General features: G+C 41.1%; 1 protein-coding gene across 5 annotated transcripts in view; it reads left to right on the plus strand.

Annotated features, from left to right (window-relative positions):
- The first annotated feature begins 5253 nt into the window (after positions 1-5253).
- MND1 (meiotic nuclear divisions 1) overlaps positions 5254-16215 on the plus strand; it is a 72476-nt gene continuing 61514 nt past the window's right edge. For 2 of the 5 annotated variants that reach the window (XM_002815222.6, XM_054554596.2), the window contains exons 1-2: positions 5254-5583; positions 10891-10956. In XM_002815222.6, coding sequence (XP_002815268.2) covers positions 5581-5583; positions 10891-10956 — 69 coding nt within the window. In that variant the 5' untranslated portion in view covers positions 5254-5580. Of the gene's footprint in view, positions 5584-5799; positions 6352-8045; positions 8124-10890; positions 10957-16215 lie in introns of those variants that run through there. The other 3 variants (XM_054554597.2, XM_054554599.2, XM_054554598.2) reach the window with 3 other exon arrangements.

Genomic DNA, 16215 nt, shown 5'->3' on the forward strand with positions numbered 1-16215 from the left:
TTTGTATGTTCGTAGCTACATACGTACCACAGTATTTTGGATGCTTTAGTCTACAATGAAACTTTCAATTAATTCTGTCTTGAAACATAGGAGAAACAGGATTCATGTGTATCTCTTTACCATGCACAAAATCTCAAATCATTATAATAAAGCTTGTTTTCTCCATTTGCAGAGTGAATATTTATTTATTTAATATTTCTCCATTTGCAGAGTGAATATTTATTTAATATATTCTCTACCTGAAGGGAAATTGAGGAACGTCCTGGAATCTGTGGAAGATAGCAATTCTGCAACCAGACTATTTATACTAGTGAGGAAAAGCTCAAGAAAATTTTTGTTGGCTATGACATTAATAATCCATTAGTATTTAGGACGTATCTTAAGTAGGAATTTGGAAAATCCTGATACATATGTAGAACATGTACATTTAGAAAGTTATAGAAGCAGAACAACCTTACTATCTTTTTTTTTTTTTTTTTTTTGAGACAGGGTCTGGCTCTGTTGCCCAGGCTAGAGTGCAGTGGTGTGATCATGGCTTCCTGCAGCCTCGACCTCCCTGGCTCAAGCAGTCCTTCCACCTCAGCTTCCCAAGTAGCTGGGACTACAGGCACTCACCAACGTGCCTGGCTAATTTTTAAATTTTTTTCTAAGAGATGCGGTCACTACTTTGCCCAGGATGGTCTGAACTCCTGGGCTCAAGCAATCCCCCGCCTGGGCTTCCCAAAGCGCTGGGATTACAGGCGTGATTGTGAACAATGACGGAACACAATAAAAATTTGTTTTTCTTGAGGGTTAAAAAAAATCCAGCAAAGATGGAAACTCTGAAAGAGGTTACATAAGTCAGTCTTGGAAGGAGAGATGAAACAACAGAAATTAGAAAGACCTAACATGGAGCTAGGCATGGCGGCAGCGCCTGGAGTCGCAGCTGCTTGGGAGGCTGAGGTGGGAGGATCACTTGAGCCCAGAAGTTCAAGACCAGTCTGGGCAACATAGTTAACAGACTGTCTCTTTAAAAAAAGACCAAATGTGACACTGCTGACGATGAACTGTAAATATTAATATTATTGAATTCTACTTCCATTCTTCATTTGTTTTTTCTTTTACCCAAGCAGGCCACCATCCTGGGCTCCTTGAAGGTTTTCAGAATCAGAGAGAGGGTGGGTCCCTCCATAAGCCACTTTCCCTGTGTTTTAGTTGAGCATATCTGAGATTGTCCTCCAGGAGCACATGTCACATGAAGCCAGATGCATCCCTTTCCAGAGGAGGGAACGAGTTCAGTTTTGCCTAAGTAGACTGGAAGGGCAAGTGGACATTTGACGTTCTACTCACTCTTCTGTCTGTGTTTCATTGTTAAAGTCACCGACCAAACAAACGTCTAAGCACCTTTGGTACACCAGCCTTTTGGCTAGGTGGACGGGATACCAAGATGAATACTGAAGCCTGTACCCTCACAGAGCTTACAGCCTGCTTTGAGAAACAGACCAGATACTTACAGTACCATAAACTGCTTTATTCATTAGCAAATATTTACTGAGTATAGAATGTTCAGGTACTATGCTAGTCTCACTAGGGAATAGCAGTAAACAAAAAAAGCTCCTCTTCTCACAGACTTTTATTTTACTGGGATGAGACAAATAAGTGAATACATATAGAGCTAGCTACATAATTTATAGAGCCTGGTGCAAAATGAAAATGCAAGGCCCCTTGTTCAAGAAGTATGAAAAACACATTTTCCTTTCTTCTTTGGTGTCTCCACCAGTCACAGTGTTTTTTATTTGCTACTTAATGTTATACTCTCTTGGCCATAGGGATACTTGCTGGGTGAGTGTGGACCCTCACAGGCACCTGCAGTCACCCTGGAACTCAGACTGCCCCCAGGCTTGTGCTAAAAGAGGGCACCAGAGCATGAGTTGTTCAGGGAATAACAAATAGTCTGATATGGCAAGACGACAGAATTTCACAAGGAGAAATTACTGATGAGGTACAGTTATAAAGAGTATGTTACTGTGCCTGTTCTTAAGGAGTTTACGTTCCAGATGGAAAGATTAAAAGAATAACTATAAAACAGGGAAAATTCCACAGCCACGGAGAAGGGTTAATAAAGTGTAATGGAAGTTCCAAGTTATCACATAGTTGATGGGGACAATCCTCTTTATGCCTGTGTCCTAGCGTAAATAGGAATAGCATTCCCTTCTGTTCTCAGAAGTGTCTCGGTTCGGATGATAAATTATATATTCACTAGACACCAGTCTGTCTCAACCTTTTTTCTCATTATCATTCCCAAAAAGAACCTTTTTAGATGTTTTTTCCCTGTTCACAATGCCATCCCCGGTCTCATGAAATTTTAATACCAGAGATATACTGTACATCTGTTTATGTACTGAGAGCCACAAACCACTGGAGCACAAACCATCTAAGATCTTTTTGTCTCCCGGGAATCCGTTTTGATGTCATCCCATTGAGAATGACGCCCTACACAAATGACATGATTGCATTGTCATTTCTAACTCAGAAGCTGTATTGTGACTGACAGGTTGATAATGTTTACTATTTCTTCCTTAAAATTTTGTTAAATAAGCAGGCGGCCATTGGCTTGAAGCTGTCTCCACGCTTTGAGTTCCTACCTAAGGAATTGTAAGGAACTGCAACCTAACGTGGTACACAAACTGAAAACCAAGCATGGTGTATAACAAATCCCCAATTCTCAGCCAATCACAAGTAGCTGAGCTTCAGCCCACAGGCTGCTGACAGTAGCCAAATAATTCAAACAAGGAGCTGTAATCAGTCAAGCTATTTCTGTAACTCACTTCCCTTTTCTGTCTATAAAAACTTCCTGTTGGCTAGGCATGACTCACACCTGTAATCCCAATACTTTGGGAGGCTAAGGCAGGAAGATTGCTTGAATCCAGGAGTTCTAGAGCAGCCTAGGCAACATAGGGAGACACCATCTCTATGGAAAATTTTTAAAAAATTAGCCAGGCATAGTTATGCACATCTGTAGTCTCAACTACTTGGAAGGGCAAGGCAGGAGAATCCCTCGAGCCCTGGAGTTCTAGATTGCAGTGAACCATGATTGTGCCACTGCACTCCAGCCTGGGTGACAGAGTGAAACCCTGTCTCAAAAAAAACAAAACAAACAACAAAAAAAAACCTCCTTGGCCAAGTTGCAGAGTGGAACTCATTTAATTTGTCTAAAGTTTTTCTTTTAAAATTTTCTCCTCTCTTGGTTTTGCATTCTCCTACTTCTTTTCCTACATTGTAGACTTTTTCCTCAGTCTCTTCCAAGTGACTTGACTTTGTTTCCCTATTTCCTTTATAAGCTCCTCCTGCCAGGCATGGTGGCTCATGCCTGTAATCCTAGCACTTTAGGAGGCCAAGGCAGGTGGGTCGCCTGAGATCGGGAGATTGAGACCAGCCTGGTGAACATGGTAAAACCCCATCTCTACTAAAAATACAAAAATTAGCCAGGCATGGTGGCGGGCGCCTATAATCCCAGCTACTCAGGAGCCTGAGGCAAGAGAATCGCTTGAACCTGGGGGTTGGAGGTTGCAGTGAGCCAAGATCATGCCACTTCACTCTAGGCTGGGCAAAAGAGCAAAACTCCAACTCTAAATAAATAAATAAGCTGCTCCTATAGGTCATGCTTTTCAGAATGTCAAGGAAGGGGCATCAGAAGGTTATCTAAAGTTTGAGGTATTTGTACTGAAAATGCAAAGGAACCAGAGGCAGTAGAATGTGTCTCCTTTCCTAGGTGGTGGTCATTCCCAGGTCTGGTTGATCAAGACTGCAGTGCACACCAGGAATCTCAGAGAACTGTCACAGCAGCTCTCAGTGACACTTAGGATACAGATGCAGCTTAAGTGACCAACCCTTTTTAATATCCATTTAGCACTCATTTTTCCCAAGAGAAGACCTGTTTGGGTCAATTTGTTACTGTCCCAGGGCAGGCTTTTGCACTGTGTCGCTTTAGTGGCAGGGGCGGAGGAAAACTTGGGACTGTAACATCAGTACTGCACAAAGCCCTCTTCTGTATACAGCATAAGCACTATTCTATAAAATCCCCAGCAAGCCTTTGTTTCCTTGCAGTCAGCTCCTTTTCTGCTGATTCTGCCCATTGCTCCCTTGCAACGTATTTTCATGCTTTCTCTAATGATTCTGCCTTTCTTTACTTACAACTGTCTTGGTAAATTTTTTTGCCGCAGCGCCACTGGCCTCAGATAGTCACCACTCAACTGCAACAAGCCTGAGAGCCAATTAAGACAAGGCTTTCCCCAAATAGCACAAATTTATATACCACTATTGTAGTTACTTAATGTACTCATTTATCATTTTAAAATTACCTTTTGTACCATCAATTACATGGTATAACTCTTACAGGAAAAACCAAATTAATGGAACTCTGCAATTCAATGTACCCCTTCCTCTGCCTCCAGCAGAAGCAACAGGGGACATAAATTCCGATTTTAGATGCTACTCTTATAGCATCTACACGACTTACTATACTGTGTGTGTGTGTGTGTGTGTGTGTGTGTGTGTGTGTGTGTGTGTGTTACAGGGTCTCACTCTGTAGCCCAGGCTGGAGTGCAGTGGTGGGGTCTTGGCTCACTGCAACCTCTGCCTCCTGGGTCCAAGCGATTTTCCTGCCTCAGCCTCCCGAGTAGCTGGGATTGTACAGGCAGAGCTAATTTTTGTATTTTTATTAGAGATGGGATTTCACCATGTTGGCCAGGCTGGTCTCAAACTCCTTACCTCAAGTGATCTGCCCGCCTCGGCCTCCCAAATTGCTAGGATTACAGGTGCGAGCCACCGCGCCCGGCCGTACTTCTTACACTTAAAAGTGGTTCAAAACACCATATAATAATTTTCAAAATAACTGAATTCTCAGTTAAATTTTTTCAGCACTTTCAGGGGCCTGAGGTTTTGCTATGAATCTGCATCTATTCTCAAGCCATGAAGTAGCGTATTTTTGACCATTTTGATTTGAAATTCATTCCGTTGTTTCCTTCTTTTTTAAAACCTAAGGGAAAAACAGACATACACAGGATTTGAAAAGCTGGAAAGCAGTGGGTAGCGGCTGGGGAGAAGATGAGGGGTCAGATTAGAAGACGAGAAAGGAATCCAGTACGCCCCAGACAGGACAAATCCGGAAGGATGGAGGCAGCGTTTCCTTCCTCAACAGCCTAAACGCCTCTATTTTTTACATCCAAACTTAGGCCATATTTCTGCGGCGCCAAGAAAACGCAGTAAAAGCAAAGGCAAGATGTCCTTTAAAAAAAAAAAAAGTCACATTCACAGAATACCGAGGAGACGGAGGCAGCTCTGCAACCCGTCCACTGAGACGCGGACACGCTCCCCCAGCCCCGACTCCAGGCCCGCGCCCCTTCCCCCGCCTGCCGTTCGGATGGGCCGCTAGGGGTCGCTGCGCGCCGCGCGGGCAAGGACCGGCCTCTTCCCCGACCTCCTCCGTCTCGCTGCTCCGCCCCCGAGGCGTAGTCGGCGCCAAAATCAAACGCGCGCTGGCCTGTCCCACCCCTCGCCCCACGCGCAGGCCCCGCCAGCGGAAGCCCCTGCGCCCGCGGTATGGTAAGGACTGAGGCTACGGTCCCGCGTCTTCTTCCTCCCTAGTGTGTGGGCTTCGCCGCCCCTCGGCGGCGTGTGGATCCCGGCCTGGCGTTGACCGCCATGCCCGGCCGCGGGAGTGGTCGCCTGGCTCTCGGCCTCACAGTGGAGGGGCCCGGCCCGGCCCCGCCGCAGCCACTCCGCACTCTGCGTCTTTCCCGCCGCTCCCGTCCGGAGTCCCGAGGCGCGGGGGCGTCCGCGGCCTCCCCGCTGGCTGCACCCCGCGTCTGTCCCCAGGGCCCCTTCGGGCGGGTTAGGTTAGAACGCGGGAAGCGTTCGCTAACGTGACCCGAGAACCTCACCAACCCGGATTTATCTAAAAGACCACGAGGCCCTTGAGAACCTGGGCTCACTACACCTCCAGCTTCGGCCCCGCGTGGAGTAGCCCTCCCCCCCATTAAGAACGGGGAGAGAAAGCGCAAGTGGGCGGGAGGGACTGCGGGGAGCGAACGTCTTGACCCCAAAGCGCACTCCTGGTTTGTCACCATTGAGTGGTTTTCTGTATTGTAATACGTAAAGCACATTCCAGAACTGCTCAGTTTCGAGTTACCTAATGGATCTTCACTGTGTGCCAATTGGTCGATTTCTGTGAAAACGCCCCCGTTTCTGCCAAAGGGCAGGAGTCGCTGCTCTTATGCCGGGCGCTGCTGGTTGTGTAGGGCGCTATTGCTTTTTTAAGGACGCTCTGCACTGAATTAGGCTTCCTCGTAGGTCATGATCGGTTAAGTCCTGGTAAGATTCCAGACCCGCTTTGTAAGCTTAACGTATTTCTGCTCATCAAATCATTTTCATAAACCTTCAAAGTTCATGCCGTTTTTTCTGCTTCAGTTGGCGAAGAATCAACATCTAGTTAAATGGATCTGAGATTTTAGTATCTTCATTTACTTAAGTGGCCGTTAAATGTTGCCGAGCTAATGGGGGAGGGGTGGGACACCAGGATCTAGTTGTATGGTATTTATTTGAAGATACTTGTCCAGATGTAGTTATAAATGATAACGGCTTCTTTGTGGTTAAACTAACAACACAGCCACCTGGGCGTAAAGTGCTCTAAGCGAAACAGGACTACAGTTAAAACAAATCTGTTAGCAGTGCCCTTCTCTTTTACCAATATTCTCTGCAGAGTTGCTGGCCTCGTATAACTGACTTGGAGAACTGTGCAGCTCAAACGCGCTTTGTCCTTTTACCTAATCTATCTCTCTACACATGAATCACCTTCAAATACTAAATGTGTTAACTCTTCAGAAGCTTACCTCTGATAATAGAGAATCCTTTTAAAAAATTAAGTTTTTGATAAGATGTGGACTTCCTATTTTTTAATATGTGATCAAGAAATTAATGTTGGTCAGAGGTAAACTTGATTATGAATTAATAGCTGTCTTCATTTGGTTAGGCATCCTAAGTAAATAGTTAATGAGTTCAGGCAATTTTTGAAATTGGAGAAGTGCAGTGCTGAACTCAGAGCAGCAGTGACATCTACTTAATAATTCTTCATAATTTTATTGTAATTGATTAGTAGGGCTGGCTGTAGGAATTCCATAACTTCTCATTGAGAAGGTTCCTCAGATAACATGATTTTTTAAGTGGTTTAAAACACTTCCAGAAAGCTTCATAGTCCTTGAGTCGGGTTTTGAGTCTCCTGACTTACTAATTTGAATGCATCGTTAAGTTATACTATCAGGTTTTTCCCAGTCTTAATTAAATATTAAATAAATCCTCATTTTTTGAGAAGTTTCTAAATATGAGTATTAATATGGCATCTTTTTACATTAGTTATTTTAATTCTGGCTATGAAACTCCTACTGTGGTTAATAATAGAAATTATTTCTAGTCATAAAAGAGACTGATGAATAAATCAGTCTGAAAACAATGTAAATGGATGATACAGCTCATCCACATTTCTTGGATAACTTTCATAGCTGCTGAGCTGAGTATTGAGAGCTTTCCTAAAACTGGGTACCCCAGGACACTAGATTCTCCTCATTGCCTGCCTCTGGGGGACAGATTCTTGGAGTGCAAGGAGCTGTTTCGAATATCAAAATCTTAGGAATCTTTCCTAACACTTTGGGATCTGCTTTCTGCTAATGCAGCCACAGACTGAAGTTCTAAAGGGATTCCCACTGCCCCGCAGCGCCCTTGACATGACCTTCAGATTCTGGGCTGACAAAAGTAGGGTTCTCAACCCTGGGGCACAATTAAAAAATATGTTGGAGAGGATTTAAAAAATATGTTGGAGGATTTAAAAAATATGTTGCCCAGGTCCCATTCCAGAGATTTTGATTCCATTCATTCGAGATGAGCCTGGGCATCGGTATTTTTAAAAAACTGCTGAGGTGATTCTAATGTATGACAGTTTAGGACCTATTGGACTAGAAAAATATATTGAAGGAGTCTTCTAACTGTTATGAATTTCATGCTTGATTTATCAGATACTGCAGAGGCGAGAATGAACGAGGCAGACAGAGCAGTCCTGGACCCTAGCTCTCAGCCCTAGGTTTAGTGAGCAGGTCTGTATGGGTTCCTGGAGTTTGCCTACCTGAGATTTCTCTGATTTATCTCTCCAAGCCAGGCAATACATGGTGTCATTGAATTCACTATGATTAATTCACCTGTTATATCTATGGGAGTACGGTAGGTGTTGGGGGGCTTAGGAGCCTGAGCAGCCTCAAATTTTAGAGTTGGGGGCTTTAGATACATGGTCCTAAAATTAAGAGCGTTATGTCTCCCCTGTCTAACTTGGCACTAAGCCCTGGAAAGGCAAAGGCAGTTCATGTTCTGAAGAAGTTTTTCAGTGTGCTGAGAGAGACAAGTAAACGTCTTTTCAATGTAGTGAGTGATTTGATGAAGGTGTGTTCTGGGAATACATGCTTAGCCTGTGAACTCAGGGAAGTTCTGGAGGGAGAGTGCCTAAACTAAGCCTTGGGAGATGTTTTGGAGTTTTGACTAGGCAAGAAGTGAGGATGTTCTAGGTGGAGGAACATTTTTTTTAAGGATGGAAATGAGAGCATTCTTCGAGTAGATAATTACAAGCAATTTTTGTATTACAAGTTGCTTAGGCCTCTATACTGTTAACGGCAACATTTGAGGTAGGGTATGGTGGAAGAGGCTATAAAAGGTAGGCTGGGGTAAGCTGTTAAAGGGCCTTGTATATCATAGTGGGGTACTCGGATACGTCTGGATGTCTGGGAGCCACTGGAGGGTTTTGAGCAAGGCGGGGAGAAAGGTCTTATTTATGTTTTCCCAGTGCGGAATGTGAACATAGAGGGTGAGTCAAAGTGTGGTTAGGGGACTGGAGGTATATTGCAGGAGATAGAGGATGAAGGCCTAAATGAGGCAGTGGTAGTAGAGATAGAACAGACAAGACAGATAAGAGAAATAATTAAATGCTGAAACTGGCAGAACTTGGTGATTGGTTGGATGTGAGATAAGAGAGGTGAAGGTACCTAGGGTGACTGTCAGGCCTCTGGCTTGGGTTATGAGATAGTATCTGAGACTCAAGGTCTAGAACAGCAAGTTTGTGGGGAGTAGGTGTGAGAGAGGAAGAGTTCAGTTTAGACTGACAGAGTTAAAGTTTGTCCAGCAGGTGGGTAGATGCATGAGACTGAAGCTCAGTAGCACACCCAGGGGTGAATGTAAAGATTTGAGGTCTCAGCATAAGTGTTAATTAAAACCATGAAAGCAAATGAGATCAAAGATAAGATATTAGGAGATGGGATCAGTAGCCAAACCCAGCAGAAAAACAGTGTTTGAGAGTGGACCAAGGAAGAAGAGAAAAATATAAACTTTAAGCTATTTATTTACCCATATTACTCATCAAGAAACACCTGATCATTTTATTCCTGTAGGAATGAGTTAGTGGGTTTTTTTTTTTTTTTTTGGTGGGATTTGTTTTGTTTTGTTTTGTTTTGAGACAGTGTCTTGCTTTGTTGCCCAGGCTGGTCTCAAACTCCCAGCCTCAAGTAATCCTCCAGCCTCAGCCTCCCAAAGTGCTGGGATTACAGGTGTGAGCTACTGCCCAGCCAAGTTAGTGGGTTTCTAGGTTTTGCAAGAATTAAGACTCACTCACTCCAGTATGTAGCCAGAATGGCAATTCCAAATCCTTGTCTTCACTTATGTAAACTCACGTTTTCTGATGATGTTTTTGGTTGGATGGGGCAGTCTTTAACTGTTGTTTTATGTCTGCTTTTTAAGCAAACAATTAATGTTCCTTTATAATCCCCTACAATTTTTGAGAAAGATGCAGATCACATAAGAAATATTAGTGTGGAATTTTTTATTAGAGAACTGGAGGTGATAGTTCTCACTCTTTTTTTTTTTATTTCCTGTAAACCTTTGGTTTGGAGGAAATTTGGCTCCTTTCTCTTTTAACTTAGGATTTAGCTTTGTATATTCTATATACAACATATTGTAAAATTTATTATTAACATATATTTCAGCTACATATTATCTTAATTTCAAATTGGCTAAAAGGTATTACAGAAGAATAACCTGAGTGGGCTTCCATTTTCTACTTGGATAGGCCTTTCCTCCTTCTATCTTGTCCTCCACATTGCTGCTATAATTAACTTAACTAAAATGCAACTCTGATCTTGTCACTGGTCTGCTTTGGAAATTACTCAGCAGCTCCTCATTGTCTAGAATGAAGTCCACTGTCAGCTGGACAGTCAGCTTTCCATAACCTGACCCCACACCTTTCTCATCCCATCTGCCACTCCCCCTATGTACTTCATACAATAACTATCCCCCACTGCTTATCCTTCTGGGGAATTCCATGTACTTCCATAACATTGTGCCTGTGTGTGGTCTCCCCAAGATATGCTTCTAACCATTTCTTAATTTGCCAAAATCCTTTTAATCTCTGTCCTTGGGTAACCCTTCTTCCTCTGCTGGTGGAATTCATTGTGTTCTGGGTATTTATGTAACACTTGGTGCATGTAGCTGTTCGTTAGCTATAAATAGTTGCATCTATATATTTTCTCTGAGAGGTTGTAAGCCTTTGGAAGGTCAATACAGTGGCTTATCATTGGTTTACTTTATAAATACTGAATTTCTACAAAATGCCAGGCTCTATCTCAATTTACAGTTACCATCTTGGCAGCACCTACCACAGTGGTTGGCAGATAGTAATTAAAATGAGTCTTTAGGTCTGACTTTGAGAGTATCAAACCTGTTGGTATCAGATAAGACCATGCATAAAATTTCAAATGTTGCAAATCCAGTTGTTTTCAAAATGTGTTTAAAAGCATTGTTTACTTTTTAATTTTTTTGCTTTAGTCAAAGAAAAAAGGACTGAGTGCAGAAGAAAAGAGAACTCGCATGATGGAAATATTTTTTGAAACAGTAAGTCATTTTCTTTAACACTTATAATTTTGTGTAATTTTCATCTTAAGTACATGTCATCCAATGTTAACTGTCCCCTCTTTGTTAAACATCAATACTGATCAATTTCTTGAAGAATGGGTAAGATTCTGCAAGTATTTGTGGTTCCTGTGAGTTATGGAGTGTGAAAAATCATATCCCACTGTTGGTAGAGTCTCTTTCACCCAAGGAGTCCTGCATACTGGCACCAGAATCTTCTGATGCATATATTTGATTGTCTCCTCTTTCTGCCTGAAAAATAATAATGATGAAAGCCCACATCTCCTGTGTGCTGCCTAGGTGCCAACCAGTCCTGGATCTCAAACAATAGAAGCCACAGTTCCAGGATTCAAACCAGGGAGGATCATTTGATTTCAGAGGGAGTACCAAATACTATGTCTTTGCATTTTAAGTCTGTCTGTAGTGTAACACATAGTCGATGGTACACAGGCCTCCATTTATTCCAGATATTTGTGCCTGCCACCAACAGCAAATATGTTTAAAGTTTCATCTCCTAAGTGACAGAGCCAGAGTTCAAACCCAGGTACCTGGCTCTAAAGCCTACTGTCCCATGGCTTTACCCTGTTAGTGGAAGGCTTTTCTTTGTCTTCAGGTTAAAGGCCACATAAATCTTTGACCTAAAAAAACACCGACTTCATATGGCTTGGCAGGACCTGCAAAGCCTAGTTGGCCCCAGTCTGCTGGCTATTTTCATCATATACAAATGTGAAGAAAATGGGGAAAAGTGGTAAAATTGAATATTAAATTGATAAAATCCCTTTTCACTTTAAGGCAGATGCTTAGTAAAAAAAAAAAAAAAAAAAAGCAAAATACATGGGATTTGCCCACTAAGTATAATCTTATTGTTCCTAAAAGTCATTGGCAATTCAGAACAGGGTATCATATTACGATGATGATACGGTTACGAAGATAAATTGGTGAAGTCTCTATGTGAAAATTATAGCAATTCTGCTGAGTTGAAATATTTTTCCTGTGGTCTCAGCAAGAAAAGTAGGTTTAATTCCTTCAAGACAGTAGAAAGCTGAGGAGAGTGGTTGGGGAAATTATTTTGTCATTTACAATATTATTAATTATCTCAAATATAAAAATTGGCTGTTTCTAACTGAAAAATTTTAAACCTTGTCCTCAGTAACATCAAAACATGAAAGACTCTGAGGATCAGCAGTTTAAGGAAGTTCAGTAATTAGTGAGGTTTTCCATAAAGCTGGGAATTAATTGTACTGATTGATTTATTTCATATATTCCTGTTTCTTTTTTTCATTATGGCCTAATCAGTTGCTGCTCATTTAGTCTATCAGTTTTTTGACAGAATTGAAAATTATAAGAGATTTGGGAAAAGTAATGGAGGCCATTTCATTTGTTCTTTCATGAATAGGATATGGTATATCCGGGATCCAGACTGATGTCAAAAGTTGATAAATATTAGATTTGCTTCAACATCTCAAAGCAAATCGCCAATAATGGTGCAGAGTGAAAAGCATGGATTCCGGAATTCAGATTCAGGAATCTGGATTCTAATTTCGTTGCTGCAATTGGCAAGTAAAAATTCCAACAAAATCAAATATGGCTACTCAAGGATTTGTTACAGAATTTGATTTTCTATAGATGTCAATAGTAGCCCCTTTTCAAGACTAATTGTCATGGGAAAATGCTTATAATTTAATGTTAAGTAGAAAATGTAGAATATAAAAAACAAAGCATGATGACAAATATTAACAATGGTGAGATACAGGTGGATTTTGTTTTACACTCTTTTCTTTGTTACCTATAGTGAACAAATATTACCTTTTAAATCAAATTAGAAAATCAACTAATGAAGCAGCATATACTATATTGCCTCTAATCATAAGTGGGCCGTCCACGAGGTTTTGGAAACCTTTTAAAAACACAGTCATTGGTAATAATGACAACTCACAGGGAGGGTAAGAACCTTCAGGGACTGTTTGAGGCACAAAATAGGCCACCAATAAATGTGTTGAGCTTTTTAAAAAATTACTTCAGCAAACACTTAAACGAGTAGCTTTCCATTGGCACACAGATCTCTGGAATGGCCATGCTTATGCCCAGATAATTTAATATAAATATGTAAATGGAGAAAAAGAGACATAGACATGATCATGTATGGATGGATATATATGTGCATGTGTGTGTGGGTTTTGGAGCTGCTAATGTAATAAATTCTTTGCCCGTTGCACTTAGGAAGAACATGAGAACAGTATAGCTCAATAACTGAAAGCTTGCATCTGGAACCTGTTTAACTCAATACCTTCGTGACCTTTAAGCAAGTTACTTGACCTCTCTATGTCTGTTTCTTCGTCTCTTAAAGAAGATGATAATAGTACCCAGCTCACAGTGTTGGTATGGGGATTAAATAAGATAATATGATTAAACAATGCCCAGGTCGTAAGTGCTTTATTAAATGTTATCTAGGGCCAGGTGCCACGGCTCACACCTGTAATTCCAACATTTTGGGAGGCCAAGGCAGGAGGATCTGTTGAGCCCAAGAGTTTGAGGTTGTAGTGAGCTGTGATCACACTGTCACTCGGGCACTCTAGCCCAGGTAACAGTGAGACCCTATCTTTAAAAAAAAAAAAAACAGAACGATATTATCTAGGATTATATGTCTTCCATGGTATCTTACACGTAGTTCTTTTTACATTGTCTTTGTCCCTCCCTTGATTATCTCTGCTTAATGCTGGGGAGTCTAAGAACTAAGATTTACTTGAGATCATTTGCTCTGTCCACTTCAATGACCGCACTTGAGTTCTGAGGCTACTTCTTTCCAAGCCTGTTTATTTATACAGCAGCCCCACTGGGGCAGCCGGTACATCTGGAGCTCTTCCTTGGTGACTGCATTTAGGCAGATATCTTAATGCTTCATGTTCTTTTTCTAGGGAATTTAAAGTATTTGCAAAGAGGTTTGATTAACTGATTTTTCTAATGCATTAAAGACTTAAAGTCAGTAATTTATTACATGTTCCCTGAGATTCTAAAGTATTGTGTTTAAATAATTTATTCCTCGATGAGCAAAAATTGATCTCATACTCGCACTAAGTTCAATGACTTAATATTTTCCTAAATTTACTAACTCTTAGGTGTAGTGTGATGAAATTTTTTCAACATTTTATTATGAAAATTTTCAAACATACAGCAAAGATGAGTTTTTCGGTAAATACCCAAATACCTACCACCTAGATTCTACCATTCACATTTTATTCTACTGACTTTATCACATATATATATTCATCTATCCACTTCTTATCTCTCCATCAACTCTTTTTTATGTACTTCAAAGGAGTTCTTTATATATGTATATCCTGGGTACCAGGCCTTTTTCAGGTGTATGTTTTGCGATTATTTTAATCTAGTTAGTATTTGTCATTTCATTTTCTTTACAGTGCCCTTGGATGAGTAGAAGTTTTAAATTTTTATGAAGTATAATTTCTATCCAATTGCAATTGCCTTTTCAAGTTTTTTTTTGGAAGAACTGTATCCCAATTTTTTCATAACAATAATCAAAATATTTCTGGGTTTTTTGTTGTTATTGTTTTGTCTGTTGCCCAGGCTGGAGTGCAGTGGTGCAATCTTGGCTCATTGCAGCCTCCACCTCCCAGGTTCAAGCGATTCTCGTGCCTCAGTCTCCCGAGTAGCTGGGATTACTGGTGCCCGCCATAACATCCAGCTAATTTTTGTATTTTTAGTAGAAACAGGGTTTTTGCCATGTTGGCCATGCTAGTCTCGAACTCCTGAGCTCAAATGATCCACCCGCCTCAGCCTCCCAAAGTGCTGGAATTACAGGCGTGAGCCACCATGCCCAGCCACAATATTTCTGTTCCAGTTACTACATACTTTAGTTTTTTCAAATGATTTAACTTTTGTTATGCAAGTTCTTTTCACCACTTCAACCAAGGCTTATTAGCAGTAGAAAATAATATTCTAGAGAGGTTTTTTTTTTTCTGGCCATAAGATTTAAATATTGTACACGCATATCTTCCCTTAATGTTTTGCTTTGCATATGGTGGACATGCAACATGTATATGTAAATGATTGATAGGTAGCCATGAATTGTGTAATTTCCCTATTGTTTAGGTATAGCTCTTCCACGAAACCTTAAATGTAAACAAATTTTGACAGTTGCCTGTTTCGCTTTTAGTTAGAACTGCTAAATCTGTACAGTGTCATACATGTTAAGCAAAGCACTGTCTGTGTTTTCTTAAAGTGTCAGAAAAGGTAATTCGTTCCTGTTACCAAGTGATCCAGTATAACTAGGATGGTGGTTTTTTGTTATTTTTGTTTGGTTTTGTTTTGTTTTTTGAGACAGAGTCTTACTCTATACTCTTGCCCAGGCTGGAGTATAGTGGCACAGTCATAGCTTACTGCAGCCTCAACCTCCCGGGCTCAAGCTATTCTTCCACCTCAGCCTCCCATGTATCTAGGACTACAGGCGCGCACTACCACACCCAGCTAATTTTTTGGATTTTGTGGAGATGTGGTGCAAGAGTGGTCTCACTGTGTTACCCAGACCAGTCTCCAGCTCTTGGGCTCAAGCAGTCCTCCCAAAGTGGTGGGATTACAGACAGGAGACACTGTGACTGGCCTATAACTAGTTTTTATACTTAGGTGGGAAGATTGTTCTTTGTGTTCTGATCTCCAAGAACTTTAAATAATTGTATGCTGCTGGCCAAGCATGGTGGCTCATCTCTGTAATCCTAGCACTTTGGGAGGCTGAGACGGGAGGATTGCTTGAGTCCAGAAGTTCAAGACCAGCCTGGGCAAAATGGTGAGACCCTGTGTCTAACAAAATTTTTAAAAATTAGCCAGGCGTGGTGGTGCATGTCTGTAGTCCCAGCTACTCAAGAGGCTGAAGTGGGAGGATTGTTTGAGCCCTGGAGGTCAAGGCTGCAGTGAGCCATGATCATGCCACTGTACTCCCATCTGGGCGATAGAGTGAAACCATGTCTCAAAAAAAAAAATTGTATATATATGCAAATTGTAAATGTATGTAAAAATCTCTTCATTTTAAGTTCTATTGAGGGTATGGAATGAGATAATCAAAGAGTTTCTTATAAGCTCTAAAATGCTTGATTCTATTATACTGTTCATTTCCAGGCCAATTTTTTAAATACAATTTTTCATGAACATAAAATTATGATGTATACATAAATATATAGTAGAACATGATAGGGTGACTATAGTTAACAATAATATATTGTATATTTT

Source organism: Pongo abelii, chromosome 3, assembly GCF_028885655.2.
Source record: "Pongo abelii isolate AG06213 chromosome 3, NHGRI_mPonAbe1-v2.0_pri, whole genome shotgun sequence".
Classification (NCBI taxonomy): domain Eukaryota; kingdom Metazoa; phylum Chordata; class Mammalia; order Primates; family Hominidae; genus Pongo; species Pongo abelii.